The following is a 25,589-nucleotide window of genomic DNA, read 5'->3' as shown; positions in this document are numbered from 1 at the left end:
AGCTTCGCCTTTACAGTAGAGGGATAGTGCTTTTCACATCGCCTCTTCGTCGCGCAATATTTAAATTTGTATTTTTAAATTATTTCAAATTAGAAATGATTAATATAACACCAGTACACATCCTAACCACGCCTTAGCGTTGTCATGAGCACAGCAAAGCGTTCAATGAGTGCCCCTCTAAGACGCTCGTTGTAAATAACCACGTGTAATATATATGAAAACAAGACCCCTCGTGGCGTATATGCGTTGCGTGCCCGCATGGTATGCAGAGCACCTTGGTTCGAACCCCATTGGTAATACGTTTATTTCAATGAATAACTTCTATAAATTATAAAACACTCCCAAGGAACCTGGTCACAAATTTTCACTTCGTTTGGGCCCTTTCCAAATTGGTTAGGTTTATTTGAGTCTTGGGGATTTCTTCTTGGACGGAGTCAAGACGACGGCAACACCAAGTTTTCACCGGAACAAAACCCTTACGTTATCACGTAAAATGGCAACGCGTAGGTCTACAATCTCTGTGCTCCGATCATTCAAAATCCTGTTAACTGTGCTACTGAAAACAATCATCGCACTTGCGTATTTGCTCTCAGTGCAGCAATAGGAGATATTGGTGAGATTCTGGTTTCCCGGAAGCCCTTCTACAGTTGCCACTGCGCCAAATATTCTGTCGAACAAAACGCACAATCGACTTCCTATTTGGGCTTTAATGGCAAAAGTACAATGCCATCAAATCTACACATACTTCAAAAATAATAGGGATATGTTTAGTGGTGAGTAAGTTTAATCAATCTTCCAAGCGCAAGATTCGTGCAAGCTTACTGTCCCTGCCATACAAGCCAGGAAAAGGTTCCTGAGCATTCAACCGGACCACAAGTTTGTTGTGCTTCCGTTTTTCAGCATGCTGTTTCTTCTTGTTTTGTGTAAAAGTGCGTGAGTGTTTTGTGAGTATTCCCCCAAAGGTGCAAATTTTATTCAATCGAAACAAAATATCGATAGGCATGAAATACATATTCATGACATAGGTAGACAGCTTGGTATAGTAATATATCAATATATCAATTGATGTTTTCATATTCCAGCAAGTGAAATATATGATAAGTTTGCATAGTCGGCAACCGCTTCCAGCCCTGCGGCACCTGGTATTCTAAATGGTCGTAAATATCAGGAGTTCAAAATGGCAAGCAGATTCCAGCATATCTTTAAGAGCAAACTCTCAGTCTCGATGGGCAAAATTTAGTGCAGAGGTTATAATTGTATACAACTAACTATTCCTCCATAACTATGTAATTGTCACAGTCCTGTTGTCAGTGCCAATGAGAAGTTCGAAACAATAGACAAGATGGCACTTCGGTCTTCGAAAAGTAAAAAAAAAAAAAAAAAAAATTTCCTCAAGCCATACAATATGAAGAATTCTCGTGTTTTTTTTTTTTTGTTTTTTTTTGCACTATACCTAAAGGAAGCGCATGAGACGTGCAGGAAGCTAGGTACTGACTCTACATCCGCTGGTGACGCGTTTGTTTGTTTTCTCAGTTTACTCGATCAAAAATTGAGCGGAAAAACTGTAGAAAAACTTAAACGTAGAAAAATAATGCCCCATCAGGGTGCCTGTCGCAGCAGGGTATAGACGATGCTAGCGTTCAAATTGTACGCTTTTGAAATAAACATCGGAAGTAGCCTCCCAGCACACACACCTGCCGTTTGGCGCGCTGCAGTCAACCGGACTGATGGGCCCACTTATCCCCATTATGTGGCTGTATGCCGCATTCCCAATTTTCGAGCCGAGCACCACTTACATCTAGCTACTATAGCCGAGTGAAGTCACCGGCACTGTACCACGAGAGCCGGAATTCGAGCATCTGCCGTGTATTTCAACGCCAAAACAAGCAAATTTCAGAATTTTTCTCGCAGTCTTTAGCGTTGTCCTCGTGAGATATTCATTCTCATATCAAATAAATAAGAAAGCTGAACGCGCGCGAAATGTGAGCATAGTCTGGAGATGCGCGTGATTAATAGAGCGAACAAAGAAAACAAGCTAGCATGCTTCACCCAGCCACGCAAGAGCAGTACGTAATTTTGTTACACCACCTTCTTGTCTGATTCTATTCTTGCGAGTGTACAATATCACCATGAAAGGAGATATATTATGGTGAGGCAGCCCAAAAATAATAAAAAATAATATGCCTCTGTCCGTGCCACTAAGTATAATGGGCTAGTATGAAAGGACATATATTGTGGTGAGGCTACGCAAAAAAAAAAAAAAAAAAAAAAAAAAAAACATAAAACATTGTGCCTCTGCCCGTGTCACTAAGTATAACGGGCTTAGTATGAAAGGACAATGAGGCTAAGTTCGTTTTAGAATCGAATTTTGGAGTAACAAACGGTGAGTAATGACGGAAGTCTGGACACCCGTCCTTCCAACGGCCGAAGCGGTGCGAGCTGCAGGCAGCCGATATGTCTTGTCGCGCCGAGGTTGGTGAGAATGGTTATTGCTCTATATCATCATTTACTTGACCAACACCTGCTTGTAACCTAACCTGATTTAACAGGCGCGTTTTTACAGCTGCACCTACAGTGCAGAAGAACTCAATATTGTAGGGCTGGTTTTCGTGAGCATAACGCGAGAGATTAGAAGAACGAAGGAAGAGAGATGTACTAAGTCCACTGCACCACTCAGGACAAATAAAAATTCTTGCTTTGTAATTTCTTTGATACAATACGAAAGAGTTACCGATAACCTGCGTCGACCAAGCAGCACAATATCATTTGGAGACATCCAAATGAATCACATCACGGACAGAACATTCAAGTACAGCAGCGTCCTCGCTCCGGCTGAACCGAAACATAACTAGATACAGCAATAGACTGCCTGGAGAAGGATATCGCCAAGGATAGAGTGAGGAAACGTGCATGCGTGCATCACAATTGAGCCCAGCATTGTCGACGCTAACGCGATGGGACGACGCATGGCAGAGAAGACGAGGCCCCGTGCGCGCCACCTACAGCGGCCTTCTGCCGTCTGCTGGTGATGTACCTTTGCATAGGGCCTATTTTCCTAAACTATTTATCATCCTTTACGTCGACGGCATTGCTGATATTTTAATGCTACTGACGGCGCAATAGGTAGGCATCGTTGTGCAGAAAGAAGAGAAGAATGAATCGACAAATTGTCGTGGTAAACGAAAACCGACCGGAAATCTATGCTGATGGCCCATTTCGTGCACATGTCATAGGATGACTCCAAGGTCAAGGCCGCTTACTCTCGGTCACGGTGTAAGTTGTCATCCAGCCTCGCAATAGAGACAAGTGGCGGGGCCCTATGAAGGTGCCCGCTCTTTACGAATTTATTTCTGTATGACTGAACGGACGGTGACTGCAAGCCAGCATTAGCACCAGTAATATCACGTTCAGCGAGGCTTTGTCGAGTGTAAAAAACAAGCGACGCATAAACAAAAGTCCAAGGCTTCGCATCGTTAGTCAGTACAGAGCCCACCGGAGGCCATATATTATAAGTCTATATGTTTATAAGAGTCAGATGTTGGGCAAGTTAGTGTAATGACTTCACATGCATGTTTTTCTTTAGCGCTAAAGGGCGGGACAAAGGAAACACAAGACGACCACGGGCGCTACTGAAAGCTGATTTATTGAAGACAGGTGGAGTCGTATAAATATGTAACAGGCCAGCGCTAGCGCAACCTAACGAGGAGCTTGGATCAGCTGCATAAATCAGAGTACACCTGATGTAAGGTTCACCTCGTCTTTATACATAAAATATATGCTTCACTAACACAGTTTGCTCGCCATTCCTGATAAAGTAAAGCTTCCAAGGTTTCACAACATTTATTTTAATACGGTACAGAAACGTGGCGCCCAGTTCGATGCAAGCAATGCAGTGGTCAACAAGGCTCTCGCGCTCCTTCTTGTTGTCCAGATCATTTGCATGCTCCCAGAGTCGGTCGTTCACACAGCGCCCTGGCTGGCCGATGTAAGTACACTTTGCCACAGGACAGGGGAATATGGTACACAACCGACGTTCGATAGCGCATTGCACAAAATGCTTTTCATGGTTATTTTGAGAGCCCCGTTTTTTATCTTCGCAAGTAATGCTACGGCTCAGCTGAGCACGTTTCTTCGGTGTTTAAGAATCCAAGGGCAGGCGAAACAAATTGACAGCCATTTTCAGGTTGTGGGAAACCTTGTTTAGGTAAGGGACGACGTGCGGTTTCTGCTGACCATCCAGGGCCTTCTCAGCAATTGTGCGCTTACCGGAATTCATTGTCTTCGCGGCGTTTCCGCCTTTACCGACACGACCAGCCTAGGAAGCCCGCTGAAACAACCTACCCAATTGATTCTCAGGACTTGCTTGCATCTCTTGGAATGATGATTGCCTTAGAACAAAATCGAAGCGGAGAGTTGCAATGCCCCTCTTTATTATTTTCGAATCAGAGAAGTCTTACGGCAAGCACTCTTTTTGTGCTCGGGGAGAATACGACCGGCAAACGGGTCTTTCCCCGAACTAGGCCTCAAATCTAAAAACTCAATAATCGTGTGGAAGTTCATAAGTAAACCTTAGCCCTTTGCCATGAAGCTTAAAATGTTTGAGAACATACCTTAGCGTTCGCTCATTGGAACTGGAGCAAAGTTTAAAACAATTAAAAAGTCATCCATAAAACCAAAATCCTTGAGGATTTTTTTTCATTGTTAAAATGATGAAAATGATCGTGTAAGCAGTGATCTACAGCTTTTCGTGCAATCACTGTGTCCTGTGGCTCTGAATGTGGTAATGACGAGCGGTCATAGCATGTCTCTAATTAAAAAACTAATGTACTGATACGAGCCTTTCTGGAGCACTCAAATCTTAAGATTGTTGCAGTGCTCGGGGAATACAGCAAAATTATGTTGTATTCCTCAGACAGGCATTCATTAGAGATATTTAGCTTGCCGGAGACGTACTAAAGCAGACGTACACAGCTTTGCCAGGGGTGAGAGGGGTCGGTGCAATCGCGGTATATATACTGCGCATACGTGGAAAGGGTCCGATAAAACGGTATACGTCAACAATAATACGTCTCCGCCAAACTAAATCTCACTATTAGCTTGTCCGTAATATTGATCTTCCGGAGGTCTTCCTCGCCGTCTTAACTTTTCGTGGCTACCTATTTCGCGTGCAGAAAACGGTACGCATCGAACGCTTTTGCGGATTAATACACGAGCACAAGCTGCAATTGCTCTGCGCTATGTGTAAAGACCCGCTAAGAAGCGCAATATTTCGGTGGCGCCTTTCTTGTGCGCAGTGAACGTTTAACGCGGCAAAAGGGAAGAGCGATTGCAAAAGAGTTCTGCCCGAGACTTTCGCTCTCGAAACACCAAGCTCCAGGAAGGATGCACCATTAACAGAGCGGTACTAGAACTTGTTCCCCTCCTCATGAACTCCCAATATAGTTTGGCCGCAGGCAGCGTGCTAAACCATGATAAGCGCAGGAGCACTATTTGTTAGTTAGGATGCCTGAAGCGCGCCATTTTGGAATGGAAGAATGGGGTGGAAGAAGCAAAACAAAAGGTTCGACACACAGAACGAATAATATGGGCGATTATAGGAAAGGCTCATTGATTTTACTCAATGTACAAATGGACGCAGATAGCGATGGCTGGAGTGGTGAAAACTATAACAGCTCTCTTTTGTACGGACAACTACGACAGTGAAAATTTTTAATTTATTGTGACTTCGATACACAATTTCCGGTAAGAGACGAGCCTCGTTGCCTCCATTTAACTTGACGAAATGTGGGTGCAAAGAATGAGCGTAGCGAGACTGAAAAAAGAATAAAATACTACAGAACCGTGTCAAAAATACGACAAAATATTATCTAGTTCTGTCGTAACGTCGAAATTCTCTGTTGCTCTATAGCACCAATTTGCAGTCCTGCAGTTTTTTTTATGTTCTTTTTCTGTGCTACCTTTCTGTTACTACACAAAGTTGGGATGCTACTGCACAAATTATTGTTGTCACAGTAAGTTCAGTGTTAAAAGCGCGCAGAAATTCCGTTTAGAAAACAGATACTCCTCTGTGCTTTTTTTCGACTGCGTACTAGTTCACTTATAAGGCGAGATAATATTCGCAGCTTCGCGTTGTGCTGTACTTTCTCGGATCTGCAGTAACATGCTCCCGCGAACTAAGAATACGCGTCCTTTAAGTCACAGCTAGTGCTTATAAATGGGCCCCTTTTCACCCAGGATGACAGCTTATTACACTCCTTGCTGCAGACGCGTCTCGCTCTGGGGCACCGGCTGGTATTGGCATTCCAGTCGCAAAACGATAGGCACGGAAAGGTAAACCGTGTACGCTCAGGAACAGCAGCGTACAAGAAACGCGTGCGCAGGCAAAAGTGTGTCTCTGTGCCCACTGACAGGTTGGCACTTCGCAATGGACAGTGCACCAGGCGCGCCCATTTGTGTTAGAAAAGGCGGTAGTTCGATAACTGACCGCGTCATCGTCATCGAGTACTGCTCATTCTTATAAATAAAGGTGAAATATCAAAACGCTTGCCTTACCCGTGAGATTTCCTTAACTATCACGACGAGCTTTACATGCTTCCACAGTTCAAAAAATCGTTGAAAGGAACCATCTAATTTTCAAGCCGGTCGTAGATGCTCGCTGGTTAAGGCGCCACTTCGTAGCGACGAGGGGCAGTCTGCACGCGTCTGGCATCGAGATTTGGCGCCTAATAATTTTGAATATATCGGTCAAAATTACAAAGCTAAGCAAGTAAGCCTACAACTTTGTTCTGTTCAGTTCAGTCGTTCAGTCGTGTCCGACTCTTCGTGACCCTATGGACCATGTCACGCCACGCTTTCCGGTCTCTCACTGTCTTCCTAACATGACATAACTTCCGCTGCAGCGCCTCAAGGATGCCATCTAATCATCGCGTTCGCTGCCCACCCCTTCTCCGGCGACCCTCAACCTTTCCCAACATCAAATCTTTCTCCAGCGACTCCTCTCTTCTCATCAGATGACCAAAGTAGCTGAGCTTTAACTTTAGAATTTGACCCTCCAATGAGCAGTCAGGGTTTATGGTCGACAATATCGACTGATTTGATCTTCTGGCAGTCCAAGGAACTCTCAAGAGTCTCCGCCAGCACCACAATTCAAATGCGTCAATTCTTCGGCGGTCAGCCTTCTTCACAGTCCAACTCTCGCATCCATACATCACAACTGGAAAAACCATAGCACGAGTTATACGGATCTTGGTTGGCAGACTAATACAACTTTGTACTTCTTTTGAAGTACGCTTCTATCGGTGCTCGTTTTGCATTATCCGCGCATTGTTACAATGATCCAGATAGCTTGACAAAAAACAAAAAACAAAGAAAAAACATAAAACATAATTGGTCTGGCAACTTGCAATTGATTACAGTACACTGGCTCTGTAGCGTAAAGGGCAGCAGCGAATGTTCGCTCTGCCCGCTCAACGACTTCAGACTCGAGGATCACCCGAGCCACCCGAGTGCACACCCTACTGCGCAAGAGCAAGACAAGTTGTGCAGTGAAGCATGCATTAGGGTCAAGGAGTAAGGTAAGGAAGCCAGCATGAAGGCAGCTTTGTGCATACATCAAGAATAGGACGTTAGAAGGGAAGTCTGATTAAGGGCTCCTTAGAAATACATGCTGAACAATAGTCCGAAAGAGCTCCATCACGGCTCTGAAGCCTGAGCTAAGGATCATTTTAAGATTTGTGCCTTAAAGAACTGCCCGTGAACGGCACTTGTGGGCGTCACTGCATAGGTGAGGTATGGTATGGTATGGTATGGTATGGTATGGTATGGTATGGTATGGTATGGTATGGTATGGTATGGTATGGTATGGTATGGTATGGTATGGTATGGTATGGTATGGTATGGTGTGGTATGGTATGGTATGGTATGGTATGACACGGTCAGGTATCATATGTTGTGTGGTGTTGAACAACAAAATCTGCTCAAGAGGCGCAGTGTAGGCGTGTTAATGTGTTCCGCATTATTTGTTTACGATCCGGCGTTCTTTGGCATGCACAAACATCACACAGACGAAAGATAATTTGAATATTTATTATCGCAATGCTACCGACGGGGCCAAATTAGATTCCTGATCCTTCGGCTCAGCTTCTGCATTCCACAGCCACCGTATGGGAGAACACAAGAAAGTGCTGAAGTGAAGCGCTTTCTTAAATACACATTTGAAAGACGCGCCATCAGTAATTGAACTTAACGAAAGAATATCTAAGTTTTTAACTGTGGTTGTAATCAAGAGAGATATTAATAATGTTATGCCAACTTGAAGGCAGAACTCTTTTCCACCAGCTCCTACCAGGGCATTTTACCGAATTAGCTCGAGGTTAGGGTGAAAACAGGTTAGTGCAAAAGAGGACTGTCCCAAGAGAGAAAGACAGGACAACGTACTGCAATAGCAGCCTGACGGCTGTTCAATATCTCACTTCCCAGCATGATGTTTTTAATGAGAGAATGCATCTAACAGCTAAACGTTCACTTTTCTTTCGACGCAGGTTTCTGATCCGCCCATCGTGCTGCCCTTTGCGTGATGTCCCGCGCTACAGGATGAAGCGTGGGAAAATCGGGCTTCCCGACAGCGCATCGCGTGAGTGAACTTTCGCCTCCATACACGTGGGCGGCCCCCAAGCGTCTCTGCTGAATTTTAATTTTGCCTTTTAAGAGTTAAAATAAATGTGCGTGATTAGAAGAAACGGCGTTAGAAAGCCGCGTTTGTATTCTTGCGATCGAACCCTCTTAAGGACTGCTGCAGGCCCAAAGGAATCTTGAATAAAATAAAAAATAAAAGGCCGACGGTCGGCATCGGGTGACTTAACTTAGTTTAAGCCCTTGTTTTTTCACTTGCACAGCACTCCAACACGTCGACGCCAAGCCGAGTCAGCAAAGCGAATCGTGAAAAAACGAAAGAGAAGAAAAAGAAAGGAGAAGAGAAATGGGGAGTGAAGAGGAACCAGAGAAAACATGGGAGAAATGGAAACACGATAGCTTTCCCCTAACGTTTTAACTAAGTCGTGGCCTATAGTTTAGCGAATAATTATTCAAAGGAGAGCGTTAACGTTCCCCCGTCACAGAAAAGCCGGCGCCGTCATTTGTTGGTCGTGAGCGAAACTCTTATCCACCGAGACGATCATTACTTTACAGCCGCATTAACTAGTTTGAAACATAACCACAGACATCAAGTTAAACGGGACGTCACGCATAAAACGAAAGTAATTAAAACGTGCCATATAATGTGAATTAGCGGTTGCCACATGTTTGAAGTGATTTAACTTTATAGCGTACCCGTCCACCGTAGCGCCTTCGGCGCAAAAAAAAAGTGGAATAAACGTGTTTTCAATCAATCAATCATTATAGCGTAATCGATTTCTTGCAGAGAAAACTTTCAACAAATTTACATTTCAAGCATCGTCCGAACTCACGACCCTTGGGTTACGCGCGAGATGCTCTACCGACTAGGACACTCAACGCAGGTTTGTACGGCTTTCAAGCTATAGCGAGGTTTCCAAATATATATTGTATGGTCGTTCACGTAAAGACGGTGCGTGCAAAAATAAATGTGCATTTGTGTAATTAAGGGGAGCACGGCCCGCTATTGTGCCGTACCCTTAAGGAGCAGTTTATGTATACGTCTATATTTTCTTATCTGCCGATGCTGCAATCCCGTTTTTTTTCTACATTTTACAAGGGTGGACGAGGAAGGAGATATGCAAACAGAATACAGTAGCCAGAAGGTATGAACTCAGCGTACTGTTGGAAAGGAGAAATACATCTCGTAATTCCGTTATATGTGTTGATAGAACTGGCTGAAAAGCGAAATTGTTGCCAAGATTTTCCAGACATTCAGGTTTGAAGCCTTACGCAGGCACACCTGCAGAATCTCTGGGTCCGTACTGTGAGTTAGCGTCGTTTTGGCGAATGTCGCTTTCTCCCTGACCTCAAGTCACTTGATCGGGCGAAACTCCGAAACTGAGTGTCTGTTCGACTACCGCTTCTAGCGTTTCCACCAATCAGACGGCATAAATTCAGAGAGAAAAGGACGCTTCTGATAGCGATGCAAACTCGGAATTCGGACTCAGGCAAGACACAGCACAGATTTTTCTACTCCACTTTTCTTTTCTTTTTTTCGCATCGAACAGCGGCATGTAAATCATGCCTGCTGACCAACCGACATAAGTCCGTTCTTTCCTTGTTTTCTTGAAGAGTGGAGCCCGACCATATTTGGCGTCGTGATGTGAACATACCTATCAAATGATGTAATCCGACAGAAAGATAAGGCCGATTGTTGGCCTCTCTGTTCCAACACAGGCTTTCGAACAGGTGCACTCGAATCAAAACACGACGGACTGATTAAGGGAGCTGAACACCGGTATAAAGAACTGCAATAATACAATTGCGTTTCGGATATGTCAGGTGGAACCTCGCGATGTATAAGTTACATAGCAAACCATTTTGAACGACGGTCGAAATTGCATACTCCGGGCATGTCTAAAATGACCACAGCCTGGAAGCGGGAACGAAGGAGAAGAAGCGTATAGTACTTAGCTAGTTTCTTTTACAACTCGAGGAGGGCAACTTGTCGATCTCCGAGGAGCAATGAATAAAAGAGTAGCCCGAAGACTCTTTCCTATCCCTTCAGCAAATGCGCGGGTGCCACGGAAAGTTCAGAAGCAGGGATTCTGCGTTGACTGACGTATCCTGTTTCAAACTCCCGCGCACTGGGACAACGCCGGACATGGATGCTTTGACAACAAATGGTCCCTTGCAACCTACGGACGACATCGACTACGTTACGACAGACCCAAGATGAGTGTCATCTGTCAGCGTAACACGTATTATGCGACGACTTATATTCTAAGAACGTTTCTCCTAAGGAAGATTAAAGCACCTGCCATCTCATGACACAGTGATTTTAGCATTGTTCGCGGAATTTTGCGCAAGAAGCCACATTTTCTTGTCAGTAATATCGTGCTTGTGGCATTGCGTCTGAACAACAGACTGATGATAATGGGACTACTTTTACTCTGTGATTGCATTTCAAACATAGAAGCTGGTAACGAATGAAATCCGCCTGATAACTTCAGATGCTTACTTCAAGCCCCCAAATAGCTAGCTCGCCAAACGCTGTTGTCCTTCGAAGAGCTTTTATGGGATGATTCAGGACATGAGTACCTATCAAAGTAGTATTGCCATGTTTCTTTACAAATATATTTTATTTCATTTCATTTCTTTATTTGCCCAGAAAACATCCTGGACGGGTCCCGCGACTAAAAGCTGTTATAATAGCTTGATGAGGCCGTGGAACCCTATATAACGCTAGATTCTCTCTTGGATAATCTGTAAGTGGGCGAATTTTTTTTCTTTCGCACTTAGCGACATACTCAGAGCGAATCCATTCACGAGTTCCTCGCCGTTCGAGTCCATTAAAGCTTAATAATCAAGCGGCTTCGACATCACATCTAATGCTATTGCAGACAAATGCCGGATGAGTGATTTAAACCAGATACTAAACGAGAAAGCAAAGTGTTACCACATCCAGCGCCACCGAAACCGGATCCTCGATTGGCAAGTTGATGATGACCGTCGCCTACTAGACGCGGCCGTGGAAAACCGCGTAAAGTCGATGTACCCGCAGTGGCACTACTAACGGATTTGCACAGCTGATACGCGTACGAATGGCCGGTTTCGCAGAGGGCGTGCCCATTCTAATCACCACGGAAGCAATGGGAGCTTATCTCCTTGAATTACCCTCTCCGATCGCTGCAAGGGCGCGACTAACCCATTGCTCGCTGCCTGCCTTCATCCACGGCAGCAGGTGGTACGTGTTCGTCTTGTTTCGCGCTGTCGTCTGTTGGTTACTAGGGGAGTGCAGTCCCGAAATGAAAGAAAATAGAATTTGATTGCTTTAGTTGCATGTCACCAGCGTATTTCCTATCAGAACGATACCTTTACAACAAAATTTGCCCGTTGGAGCCATCAAAAAGAGGACTCACTCCTGTTCGCAATATGCTATTGTGGGCGTGTTTATGGGGTTTAACGCCCCGAAGCGACTCAGGTTATGAGAGTAGCCGTAGTGGAGGACTCCGGAAATATTCAACCGCCGAGAGTCTCTAGCCTCCACTGACAAAGTAGAGTATACTGGTTTCTTGCTTTTTGCTTACACAGAAATGCGGCCGCCGCGGCCGAGATTAGATCCGAAAGAAATGAAAACTGAAAACTTTGAAAATTCTGGATCCTAGATATCGCCACGCATAACGTCGAGGCTGTATATTGCCGGAAAATTCGAGTTTGCATCACGCTCAGGAGATCTTATTTTATATTATAAATAGGGGTTGGTAGCTGCTATCGAAACTGAGCCAGTTTGCGCGGGCATCAAAATTTTCCCTTTTTTGTGAGTTGCATAGCTTACGAAAACATTACTCTTGGGAGTAACCTGAGAAAATAGTGATTTAGAATTCAGTGGATAAAGTTCCCCTGGAATCGCCACACTATTCTCGTTTAGAAAAAAAATAATTGAAGTGACCTCTTCCCGCAGCGATTGTATCTTCAAAGAATTTAGGTTCCAAAACGCCCATTATTTCGCGACACTATCGGCACTTCCTAAGCTCCCCACTGTGGACGAGTGCTCCGCGCCAAGACTCTTGCCGGCGCTTCTTTCGAAACGCGCTAACATAAATGGCTCTTTAACGACTGAACGACAACGGCTGCGATTGATATTGAATTTCAAAATCACTATACTCCTCAAAACTTCGCAATGGGAACACTTCAGGTTGCGTATTATTTTGCACGGTGGCGTAGCCTATAGCATAGCGATAGCTTGCACACTAAATCCATTGGTGTGGTAGTAGTAGTTTGGACCGCGTGTCGAAAATATTCGGGGGCTGCGTAGAAAAGTCGTATCACAGCAATTTGTGGTTCTAGTGATAGAAGATTGATTGGTGTCTGATAGGCGTTGATTGGATGACGAAACCACTGTAGTTAAATAATGATTTGAGGAAATAAAAAATAAAAATAAATGAAGAAAGGGGTTCAAAGGCGCTAAACGCTCAGAATGAAAAGAGCTTCGCGTTATTATGCCTATGAAGAATTAAAGTGTAATTGATCAATTAAGTCAATGAATTATCGATTGGGAAAATTGAAAAAAGAGATGCTAATGTGCCAAAATGCTCAAAATTAAAAGTCAACGCTTGATTATGCTAATTAGAAAAATTTTGAGTATGTAAATATTTAATTAATATTTGAAATATTGAAAAAAAAATGAAAAATGACAAAAGGAGGTTTCAAAGGTGTCAGAATGATCAGACTGAAACGCAAATGTTTGGTGATTCTCAATAAGAAACTTTAGAATGTGTAATTGATCAACTAATTAGTTAAAATAATTTAACGATGAAAATGCATTAAAACATGTGTCAAAATGCTGAACATGAAAAGCCAATGTTTGCTGATGCTCAGTATCAGTGTATAAAAATTAAACATAAAGAGAGATAAAAGCAAACAAATTGAAATTTTAAATTTATAAAGGTGACAAACTTCTTTTGTATGTGTGAAACGCTGTCGCGCCATGCCCATAAAGGCGGAGCTTATCTGTCCCACTATTTTTAATGCAAAATTTAAATGTAGAAAGAGTTGAAGTGATCATATCCTAAGACTAATGCGACCGTGCAGACAGACTGAGGCATGAGAGTGTGCGCGCAACATTATCTGCGTTTTTTACTTCACAGATGGCAAATATCAGACGCTGATTATGTGATATTTCGTCAAACCATAATGGGTGAATATTACGATTTGGATGTTGTAGCTCAGTTGGAGCTGATGGCAGTTGGGCGAGGCTTGAGCTCGCGCTCACGAGTGAGTGAGTGAGTGAGTGAGTGAGTGAGTGAGTGAGTGAGTGAGTGAGTGAGTGAGTGAGTGAGTGAGTGAGTGAGTGAGTGAGTGAGTGAGTGAGTGAGTGAGTGAGTGAGTGAGTGAGTGAGTGAGTGAGTGAGTGAGTGAGTGAGTGAGTGAGTGAGTGAGTGAGTGAGTGAGTGAGCGAGCGAGCGAGCTTTACTGTCCAACAGAAAGGCTTCTTTCCTACCCCAGGGCCTGCACCCTAGAGGAGAGGTGGCTTTATGCAGGTGGGAATCCTCTTCAGATGCTGGCCGAAATCCCTTGGATCTTGGCAGCCTTTTCAGCCAGTCGAACCGAAGCTGGTGTTCCGGGGTTAGGCTTTCCAGCAAAGCCTCCCAGGCTTCTCTACTATCAATCTTGTTTTCCCTGCCTGAGGAATGGAGACACTCCCATAATATGCGGTTGAAGGTACCCCTCTCCCTGCAAACCCTGCGGCTCCCTCGCACGGGATCCCCCAGTGGGTTTCGCTGCCGCCATTGCTCGTTTGGCCAACGCCTTTTGTGCATTCAGGTAGGGAGCATGAGAGTAGGGTCACCTCCCAGTCCTCTCGGGTGGGATTTGGGTTTGGACTAAGGGCAGGTTCGGAGGGGCACGCCCCCACCATGTGGAAGAGGTCCGAGGACATTTCCCCACAGTGCGGGCACTCCTCAGAGAAAGCAGTGTGAAAGTGTTTAAATACATGACGCCGAGCACATCATGGTGTTCGTAAGGATGCGAAGAAGCACGCGTTCCTCCGTTCTCGTTGATCTTTTACACGGGTGAAGGTAAAGATTGCGTCTGTTTTGGTGTTGTTGAGTTATTTGCCTGAACGTGTATGCCGGTGTGAATTCCTCTTCTTCTGAAGAGGGGGACGAGGTTGCCTGGTTAGACAGTGCACGGGCCGCGGCATTTGCCGCTTCGTTTCCTCCTAGCCCCGAGCGCGGCTGAGCCCAGACTATGAAGCGGCAGGATGGACTTCTTGCAATGGGAGATATCCTCCCGCTACCAAAATATTGAATTGCAGTTTTACTAGCCCGTTATACTAAGTGGCACGGGCCGAGGCTCTTTATTTTTCTTTCCTTTTCTGCCTCAACATAATATATGTCCCTCAACACAGAGCCTGTTATACTTAGTGTGACACGGGAAGAGGCATATTATTTTATTCTCTTTTCGGCTGCTTCACCATATTATATGTCCCTCAACACATACGCGGCCTCTGTGCCGAAGCAAGCAAGAGCTATTGCAACCTCCTCTGCCACATCAATATCATAGCTTTTAACCGATAGTGCCGATATCGGGCCCTCTCCACCGTCCACCACTACCGCTAAGCTGCGTTTCCCCCTTTTCTACTCGCCGCATCCAAAATTGCGACCTGCTTCCTTGGCTTCTTGGAATATGCGCGTTCCAGAGCCTTCGCTCTTTTCTGAATTCTCTCTTTAATCATTCCGGGTTCATGTTTCTCGGCAAAGGGGGACTCGAATACACTCCCGTGCCTTCCATCCTGTGGTGGCCTGCCTGCCCCTTCCCCTATCCAGATTATGCCCCGCTTTTTTTTTCCAAAATTACCCTCCCCCCCCCCCCCCCCCTCCCTTGTATGCTGAGCCTTACTAACTGCGAGACATTTACCGCCTCAATCAGTCCCGCCAAAGTATTATGTATTCCCATAAACAACATTCTCTCCGTGGACTGGACGCCGGCATAGGCAGCCCCAGAGCCCTCTTTATGTACTCTGATAAGCCCATCAGTTTTCTCCCTTTCTATCGTCTTTAAGTCCAAGTAAAGCGTCGCATAGTTCACTCTACTCGTAATAAAGGCCTGAAGCAATTTAATAAAAAAATTTCTATCTATCACCCCATTTCTTAATTGAGATTCTCCTAAAGAGACCAAAAGTCTGAATGGCATAGCCTTCCAGCTTTTTGATGGTAAAAGTATTGCCGCCATTCACCTGCAGATGCAAGCCCAGGACCCTAATTACCTCCACCTCCAGAACCTTCACCCCACCTACCAGAATTTGAATTTTTGAAGACGGTTAAATTCTAAGCGCCCTGTGCTTGTATAGGAATAATTCAAACTTTTCTGCAGAGCCCTCCAGCCCTTCCGCTGCGCATGCTATAACACAGTCAGCTGCCGCCTGGAGAGTTTGCTCAATCTGCCCATCACTGCCCTTATCTATCCACAAATTAATGTCGTCTGCATAGATACTGAATTTAGGATTCGGGTTACCCAGCGCTTTTAGCTGCCCTGGGAACTTCCTCATGACCATATTAAACAGTAGTGGCTCACGCTCTCCAGATCTTGCTCCACGTGAACAGCAGTAACATAGCCGGGGCAGTGGGGAGGTGGCGACCCCACCGATGTGCGGAAGGAGATGGAAACAGTTCCCGTAGGGAAGGCCGTCGAAAGCTCGCGCTCCCACTGAGACCAGCCATGGAAACACCTAATTATCAGAGCACTCAAGGAACCCTGTTTCGCCGTCTCAGTGGGGAACCGCCGTCCAAATACAACCACATTAAAGCGACAAGCATAATCAATAATGAGGTCGGCGGAGAGAAAGGCTGGACGGAAACGCTAGCATTGAATCTTTCGGCGTGTAGCCGGCGCATGCAGCAAGTCCAGAACAAGACGGTCTCAATGGTCTTCGCGCTCTGTGATGCTTTCCAGGCACCAGCGAAGTGGATTTGCTATCACTTCAGCCCTTTATCCAGCTACTTCGTGCAGGCTTCGGGCGAGATAAAATCACTAAAATGGCAAGGTGCTCCTACGTATTGTTTTTTTTTTTCTTTAGTAAGTGCTCATGAAGGCACGCGAATGCATGCTCGTCTTCAAAGGGCGAAGCGCAATGCGAGCGCATGGTCGTCGATCCCGATACTTTAGCGGACTGGAAAGAAAATATGCTTTGAAATATGCGAGACATAGTACATATATCTAGCATAGCTCTTCTTGTTTCTGTTATCAAAAGGTAATACCAAGCATAAGTGCCCAGCATGCAAGCACGCTATAGCATCGTCACGCTAGGCAGGATTTTCCGCGTGAAAAATAATCAGTCAGCTGATAAGTGTTCGTCAGGACTATAAAGGCGTGCATTTACGACGAACAGCTATATCAAAAGATGGCTGACCACAGTGGGTGAAACAATATCCTGACTTCTTTGCCCTTACAAACCATATAGTGTAGGAGCAATGAATGATAATTCCAGAGATATTATTAACTGTGCGGTAGATATAGGCGATAGAGTAGTTGGAGAGCATACTGGTGAGCTATCTAAGCAGTCTAAGAGCCTCCAATCCAACAGACCAGATAGAACTGGCGCATCTGTCAAAGCTAATCAATAGGCATAAAGTATCGGACATAAAGAAGCATCATATGGTGAAAATAAAACATGTTCTAAATAACGGTAATAGGCTGAAAGCAGTGAAGAGGAAATTAAGCATAGGCAAATACCAGATGTACACGCTAAGGGACAGGCGGGCAGTGTCATTAATGATATGAACAAGATAGTCAAAGTAGCTGAGTACCTAGCTATACAGTAACCGAAGTAGGCAGAACAATTATAAGATTGGCAGTAGCGAAGAACAATCAGATAATAAGAACAATCAGAATTTAGTGCCCACTAGCGAAGGATGAGGTTAAGAAAGCTCTAGAAGCTACAAAAAAGGAAAAGCAGCTGGGGAGGATCAGGTAACTATATTTGTAAAAGGACGGTAGGGATGTCATTCTTGAAAACATGGCCACTCCGTTTGCACAATGCCTCATCACATCGAGGGTGCCGAAATCTTGGAAGAAGGATAACATTATCGTAATCCATAAGCAAAGGTATGCTAATCACATGAAAAAGTAAAGAGCAAGCAGCTTACTGTTTGTTACATACAAGATATTTATTAATGTGATTGCTAATAGAGTCAAGGCAACCTTAACCATCGATCATAACCATAATATCAACCAGGTGATAGAGAAATGCTCGGAATATAACCACCCCTATACGTAGTGTTCATTGATTACAATGAAACCTTTGACTGGGACCTCATGCAGGCATTGCGAAATCAGGGCGTATATGATCCATATGCGAAAGTACTGGAAGATGTCTATAGTGGCTGCACAACAAGCATAGTTTTCTATAGAGAAAGTAAAAAAAAAACGTCCGTAAAGAAAGGTGTTAGGCAAAGATACATGATCTTTTAAATACTATTCACCGCTTTCTTACAGAATGTGTTCAAGAAACTTGGAAAGGGAGCAGTTCGGAGGTCTGATGTAGTTTACCGCAGTAATCTGCAATTCGCTGACGACATTCCCTTGCTAAGTAGCTCAGGGTCCATACTGAAACAAAACATTAATAGACTAGAAAAGAAAAGCAGGCAGGTAGCCATAAAATTCATATGCAGCAGATGAAGGTACTGTTCAATAGCCTCAGAAAGGAGCAGCTTTTTCCAAGGTAGCGAAGCACTGAAAATGGTAGGTGAATATCTCTACTTACGATAGTTAGTAACCACAGATCAAGACCACGAAAGGGAAACAACTAGGAAAGGAAGACGGCGGTGGAGCGTGTTTGAAAAATACTCGCAGATCGTGACTTGCAGCTTACTGGTATAGCTCATAAGGAAAGTATATAACAGTTGCGTCTTACTGGTACTCACCGTGGAGGCTGAAACAGAGGCCAATGAAAAGGGTTCTACCCATATAAAGGACAACGCACAGACCTATGGAATGAAAAATGGCAGGTGTAGTGTAACGTTAAGAGAAAGGAACCGAGCAGAGAGGGTCAGAGAAATAACTGGAATTAATGACATTGTAGTCAAAACAAAGAAGAAGAAATCTGCATGAGCAGGACACGTCGCACGAAGAGCGGCAGGATTGATTGGTCGGCGGGTTGTGTAACGTCACGGTACCACACGGCATGGCCAACTCGGCAGACGCTTTAGTACAGGTCACGTCACAGATGACGTTGCCGGGCACTGTAGGTCGTCGCTGTGTGTGACTAAATGATAAGGACAAATTCGCAGGTGCGAAAGCATCCTGTGGTACGCGTCTGTCTTCGTAAAACAATGAAAATTTTCTTTTTTTAGTATAGTTGTCAGTTCGTGCTTCGTCTTGTCAGTGTACCAGACAGTCTTTTCCATACATTCTAAGAATTTATCATGTCGAAAGCAGCATGTAAAACCAACTAGCCCCAGTCATCGCTATCTTAAGTTGAGCTTTTTTTTCTTTGACCTCTATGATTCTACCCAACCGGTGATTAGCGGTAATATACAACTGTTCTAAAATTTTCTCTCAACATTAAGCTGTCATTCATATTCTGAGAGCACTTGCCAAATGCGCCCTACTCAATTGTTCCAGTTATTTCATTCTCTTAATGCTGATCTGTGGACACTACATTTCATAAATAAACCTAGTCCCTTTCCACCTCCATCATCTTGCTACCTATCGTAAACTGCTGTTCCCTTCCCAGGCTGTTGAATATTAGTGTACACTCATGTATATTATTATTAGACCTACCATTCTGCTTTCCAGTCAAATGGCATTATTAACTATTTATATATCGTTGCATGATCTTCTTAGGAAGGCAACGCCATCAACGAATATCAGACACTGAGGTATTCTCCTTTAACCCACTGCCCAAACAGTTATTAATCCCGGTATCTGAATACTTCCTGTAAGCAAGCGGTGAACCCCACTGGAGAGATCATGCCTTTTTGCCTAACACTTATGGGAGTTTTATCATTTTCTCTGTGGTGGGCTACGGTTGCTGTACAGTCCCTATTTGATATTTTATTTGTGAAGCTAACTATTCGCACTTGCTTCGTGCACAGAAATTTCGATATTCGCGCACCCTTGGCATGCATAGTGCAGTTTAACTATCGGTTTCTTCCAGCGTACATTTGGAGAAGTCTTACGATGTAACTGCCTCGAAAGAGAAAAACAAAAATAGTTTTGCCACCATTCCCCGAACTAAACCCCTCCCTACCTGCGGTACAAAGGACTCTCCCATGGCCATCCAATTGGAAATAAATTTTAAGAATAATGCCTCCGGCCTTGTTTCCGGAATTTGCTTACAGTAAACAACCCAGCCTTAAATAAGGACAAGCATCGAATAAACGACGAAGCGACAAACCAGCTCTTCCCTCAATAACAACATGCACTGATGTTTTTCCTAATAGAGACATTCTCACGTGGCCTATAAAAACTAGCAAGAAAATATCGCTTGGAGTGCCGAAGATCTCTCGTGTCCCTTTGACATAGTCCTTCAAAATATTCTAACACCTTCCTCTGAATTGGCTAAACCACGAGCTAATGCTGGGTTCCACTGGCTAGGCTAGCACATAAGTCTTCATCGAGACCCCATTACTGCACTCTGCGGTGTGTTCACTTCGGCAGGCTTCGCTTGACGCCGAAGCTCCGTTCTCGGTCGGGCGGAGATCGGCTTCCCACTAAGCTGCACGGGCGTTATCTCCGGAGAGGACGACTTTCACCCGGTTAAGCTTCTTCATCAGCGCTAAGTTCAGGCACATCAGCCAAAGTTCAGATGGCGCGCCTCCCACGTCTGTTATTGATAGCATGTACCTGGCGTCGTGGCCCACCTGCCCTTTTAGCAGCAACACAGGCCGCGTGATGGCTCTAGCATCGCAGAAGCTCTGTGATCAATTTAAAATTGCACTGAAACTTGGCTTAAGGAGGGGTGTAGGCGGAAGGCTTCGTGGTACTGCTCTAGCTACAAAAAAGAAAAATCCACGAACAAACTCCTTCTGTGAGCCTAGAATTAAGACGAGCAACCACCTTATAGACAACATAATTACCTGTCGGCGAACAACGTTGCACTTTACGTAAAGCTTTACTTGAGCTGTGCGCAGTCTAATAATTTTTAAATAGGTACAGCGGTGACAGCGCAAAAATCTTCCTAAAATTAATTTCTGCCCATTACAAGCAACCATTTTAGCCATAACATATATGAACTGTCATTCTTTGGCCAGCCATAAAGTGCGCTACAGATGAAAACTGCCGCCAGTGCTCTTTGTTCAGAAAAGTTACAAGAAAACAGACCATCAATTAAATCCCATTTTCTTATTAAAGATAACTTCTCATGAAAATGATTACCGAAAATGTGTATAGCGCCTCCCTCTGCTGGCTGAACGCATTGAGCGTCAGTGGCAATAGACCAGGAGCCGTGCGCTAGCGCTGGCTCGTGTGCGCAACAATAAGTTGCGCCAGGGAGAGTTTAGCTGCTGTAGTTACTAGCGCTTACATTGGGCGTGTACACGAGCAAATCTCAATTAGAGTCACTTCCATACAGGCCAGCGAGCGTGGTAGCTTTCGAGCATTTAGAGAAAGTATTCCAGCAATGAACGCAATGCTATACACTACCTCTGGAGCCAGCGGTATCTTCGTCGTCACTCAAGAACATATGAAGGCCGCCCCGTACGATACGCTTACCGTTCGCAGTGCTCCAGTTCATATTATGTGCGCTGTGTTCGATATCATTACTACCGATATTTTCGGATTTGTAGGCTTCACGTTCAACCTGTTGTTCCTCGCGATTTCAGGACGCTGTTTTTGTGAATTTGGAGGGAAGAAAAGCAAAATCATCTAACTTTCGGAAGCATTGAAACAAAATGCTTTTCAGGCATATGTCAGCACAGACGTCCCCTTCTTACGAGGTTTTTTAACTGTGCGCACATCTGCATCCTTCAAGCCTTCTGGCACTGGCTTCCTCTCGCTTTATATTTTCTCTTATCTCCTTTCTTCTGCATTTTCCCCTTGTACATGTGTCTTTTTTCACCTGCCTCCTCAATTTGTTCTTCTCTGGCGGTATTTTTCTAAATATATGTGCATTTTGTTTCGTCTCTTCTAAGCGAAGCGAACACAGCTCGTTCGGTCGAAAAGACGTTGCTCTCATCGCAAACTAGATTCAGAAAAACGGCGTCGGAGAAAATACGCGCATAATTTCGTATCAAAAACGTGATGCAAGCGTTCTGTGCGCAGAGTTTTGATGACGTCATACCATTTGGCTATCCATTTGCTAATTAAGTTGGAAGCTAGTTTGAGACAAGGTTTTTAACCGACGATAGAGGCACCTCAGTAAAGTGTACGTGTCCGCTGAGAAGGAGGACAGTTACTGCGCTTTGCTATCCCCCCAAAAAACACCTTAAATTTATATAAAATATCCGCGAAATAAAAAGGCGGTGTTAAACGTAGCCGCTGTGTGTCTACTAATAAGGCGACCACAAGTCGACGTTCTCCCAAAAATTGGACGTTTTCAATGCAGGTTTTATTAGTTCAGATTAATTAGTGTTACTGATTGCGAAGGCATGAGGAGTGTTAGGGAGGTCAGTGCTTTGTGGCGTTAATGTCCAGCTTCGGCGTCTGTGCGAAGCCTTGGGGTAAACAACAAGCTAAAAAAAACACAAGCAGGAATGAAACATTGCTTACAATAAAACACCGACTTCATCAACCTGGTAATGGTACTTTAATGACGGGCGATAGTTATTGGTTATAGTGACTGCAGTCGCTTAGCGAAGCTACAAGTGCCGGCAGCGATACTTGGAACCCATGCCGAAACATTGTCGAAAAGATTTTTTTTCAATGGTTAACTGCTTATGCATGTAATTGTTTCGCATATTTTACATTTTTTTTTTTGTAACAGTCAATACATCCGCACATCTCCCCCCAGAAAGAAGAACCCGCTGGCCATGATAATAAAATTCACTAAGGTAATTTGCGGAGCTAATTGTTTTGAATGTTTAAATTGAAAAAATTTACATGGTACTACATATTCACGCACGTAAAAGACAGATTTCCTCGGAGAAAATACGCGCGTGATTTCATGACAAACCGGTGACGCAACTGTACTTTATACAGAGTGTAGAAGCATCCCATCATTTCGGTTTCCATTTAGAATTAATCTTGTGACCAAGTTGGAGGCTAATTTGCGAGAGGGATTCGAACCCACGGCGCTGAACCTCTGACAAGCATAGGCATCCCCTTAGAAGTGATTATTACCCCCCCCCCCAAAAAAAAAAGAAAGTTAAACAAAGAATATTTCAAAGTGTTCGCTGAAAGAAATTGCGCTCTAAAATGTGAAGCCTGAGCGCCATCATTTTGGTTTTACTGCGTAATGTGTTACGTGGACCGTTATATAATAGCCGAGCGATAGCATCGACCGTAGCGAATCACTATGACCCTCTGTATTGGCATCACCACCGGCAAAGCTGGCACAGGCGCACAGACGAGTAGCCTACTCCTGTATTGGGAACACAGTATGCACGCCGCTTTGAAAGCATCCAATGCCAGCCCTATATGAGATAGGCGGCGGAGCGCAGCGCAGGCTCTGCGTGGAGTGCACGTAATAAAGAAAGCCTCCAAACTCACCATTCGCAGCAATATGGCACCGGCTAAATCTTCGAAGTCTTTGATTGTTGAAAAAACACTTAGCACCAGACACGTGAAAACCATTAAAAATCTGAAAAGAGACAAAAAGAACAAACAGCAATCGTCAGTCGACGCTTGTTCGTAAAAAGGTTGCAAGCATGCATGGCCACGCAACGCCAGCTGACTCGTGATTTTATTGCTTGTATTAGTCCTCACTCAATGCTGTGCTTAACGCTCTATGAGTACTTGAGTGCATATAAATGTTACATTTTTCGTGTATTTATTATTAATTTATCACTTTTCTGAAACGCTAGCGCTGCCGGTTGTCCGATTATTTCTTCTGTAGTCGATTACTGGTAATCACCTTTTTCTTTTAAAAAACGCCTAATCAAAGGCGCACATTTGAGCACCTCATCTTGGTGACAAAAACATGTGACCATAGAAGAGAAGCTTCATTCGTGACAGCGCGGAACCGGGCCGGCTGAAGCATGCTTTCATGTTTCGTGCAGCACCGACAAATGTCGAGCGTCAGCGCTCTCTGGTGACTAGAAGCCGTATTGTTAGATAATACGTAAAGCAAATTTAGGCGTCACAAGCTGGTCGTTAATGCTTCGTTTTAGGCGTCGAACGTAGGAAAGAGAGCCACTACAGATTTTAGCACGGTAATAACGACTTCAACTCTGAAACATGTGCGCACCATATCTGCCACAGCATAAAGAAAAAGCCCGGTGTGGAACAGCAGAAAAAGAAGCAAACCTTATGCCCAGCCTTTTGCAACGTGATCTGCATGTGGGTCTAAATGGCCTCTCTTGGGGAAGCAAATGGGGCACTGAGGCCCCCTTAACTTTCGCCGGAGCGTGATTTTGTGTTTCGCGCACACACGGCAGTATATGTTCACCAGCTTCCACGCCTCGCCAACATTCGTGTCTGACATTATGACTCGAAACAATCTCTGAATGAAATTTAAAACAGAGCTACAGAAACTGGAAGGTTTTGTGACGCTCGTACCCATTAACATAAATATTCTCGTACTGTCGCGCACGCGCAGAACGAAAACTCGCGCGACAACGAATATCTAATATGAAACCATCAGGCACTGATGCCACTCTAACGTCGTCACAGTGTGACGTCACATATCACATGATTGCCGTGTAATAAATAAAACATATAAAAGAAAAATGGCATACGACCGTGGACTTGGTCCGAACCCGAGACGAATAAGCGCACCGGGCAACTTCCCTGGCCGCTGCATTAGGCAACTAATACATCGCCGCAGCCTGGTGTTGATTGTGTCAAATAGCCACTTTATCGCGCTGCGCATCGCTCTAATCAACTTCCGTCCGTGAACAAGATATTCATATATCAAAACTACGCAGGCACTTTCTCCTACTAAGGCAGTCATACCGAGTCGACGCGTTAACGACTTCTTTTCGAACTAACCTACGTGACTACTGTGGACGAAAGCAGGAACCAGAGAGCAAACCCTGTCATCTACACAACCGGCCAAGATCCAGAGCTATGTAACTGTGTACCAATGCACACATTTCGGTGAAAAATGCCCATCAGATCACGCAAATTTGCGCGTTAAGCCGCTAAGCCAACATCTGCAATTTTGTTTGCTGTCCCGGTGTATACAAACAATTAGAAATGTTAACACGCTTTAGCACGGCAAAGGGAGAGTTCGCTTTCTGCCGCGAGAAGCCTTGATATACGAAGTGGTGTTACCATACATTTTAATAAGCACTTCTGAAACGCCTGCGACAAACAATAAAATGCTGATATGATTGGTCAAAATTCTTATGGTGCATAATAAAAGAGGAGTGGCTTAGGCTTATAAAAATAGGCCTGACTGCACACAAAACTACAAGTAAACACTAAACTCACTGAGGGGACTGCTTCTCTTTGAAGATTGTCCTCATGGCAGAATGAGCCCTGCTACCGAATTCACGGATGCGTTTTTCGAAACCCACCGCCATCCGATCATATCTTTATTAGCCAAAAGCCGCAATGTACCGCTGTGATTCAGGCTATGAGAGAAGCCGCAACGCAGGGCTCCAGAAATTTAAACCACTTCGGGATCTCTAACATGCGCTGACAACGCACAGCACTCGGACGCCTTGCTTTTCGCCTCCGCCGAAAAGCGGCCGCCGCGGCAGGGATTCAATCCCAGATCCTTTGGCACAGTAGTCGAGTGCCCTAATCACTGAGCTACCGCGGCGAGGCGGAAAATGGTAGTTTCACAAAGGGGTTGGATGTCCTCTTTGTATAGCCGGTGTTGCTACAGTGTTCACTGATGCCAATCGACGAGGTCGTAAAATTAATAA

General features: G+C 44.5%; 1 protein-coding gene across 1 annotated transcript in view; it reads right to left on the bottom strand.

Annotated features, from left to right (window-relative positions):
• The window catches only part of LOC146208900 (potassium voltage-gated channel subfamily KQT member 5-like), a 100,368-nt gene extending 77,019 nt beyond the window's left edge, over window positions 1-23,349 (bottom strand). The window contains exon 1 of the mRNA XM_084596384.1: window positions 23,266-23,349. Coding sequence (XP_084452510.1) covers window positions 23,266-23,349 — 84 coding nt within the window. The remainder of the gene's footprint in view (window positions 1-23,265) is intronic.
• Window positions 23,350-25,589: the final 2,240 nt, after the last annotated feature.

Source organism: Amblyomma maculatum, chromosome 1, assembly GCF_055883805.1.
Source record: "Amblyomma maculatum isolate TAMU_Amacu chromosome 1, ASM5588380v1, whole genome shotgun sequence".
Taxonomy (NCBI): Eukaryota; Metazoa; Arthropoda; class Arachnida; order Ixodida; family Ixodidae; genus Amblyomma; species Amblyomma maculatum.
Note: the sequence above shows the minus strand (reverse complement) of the source record. Positions and strands in the feature narration are given on the sequence as shown.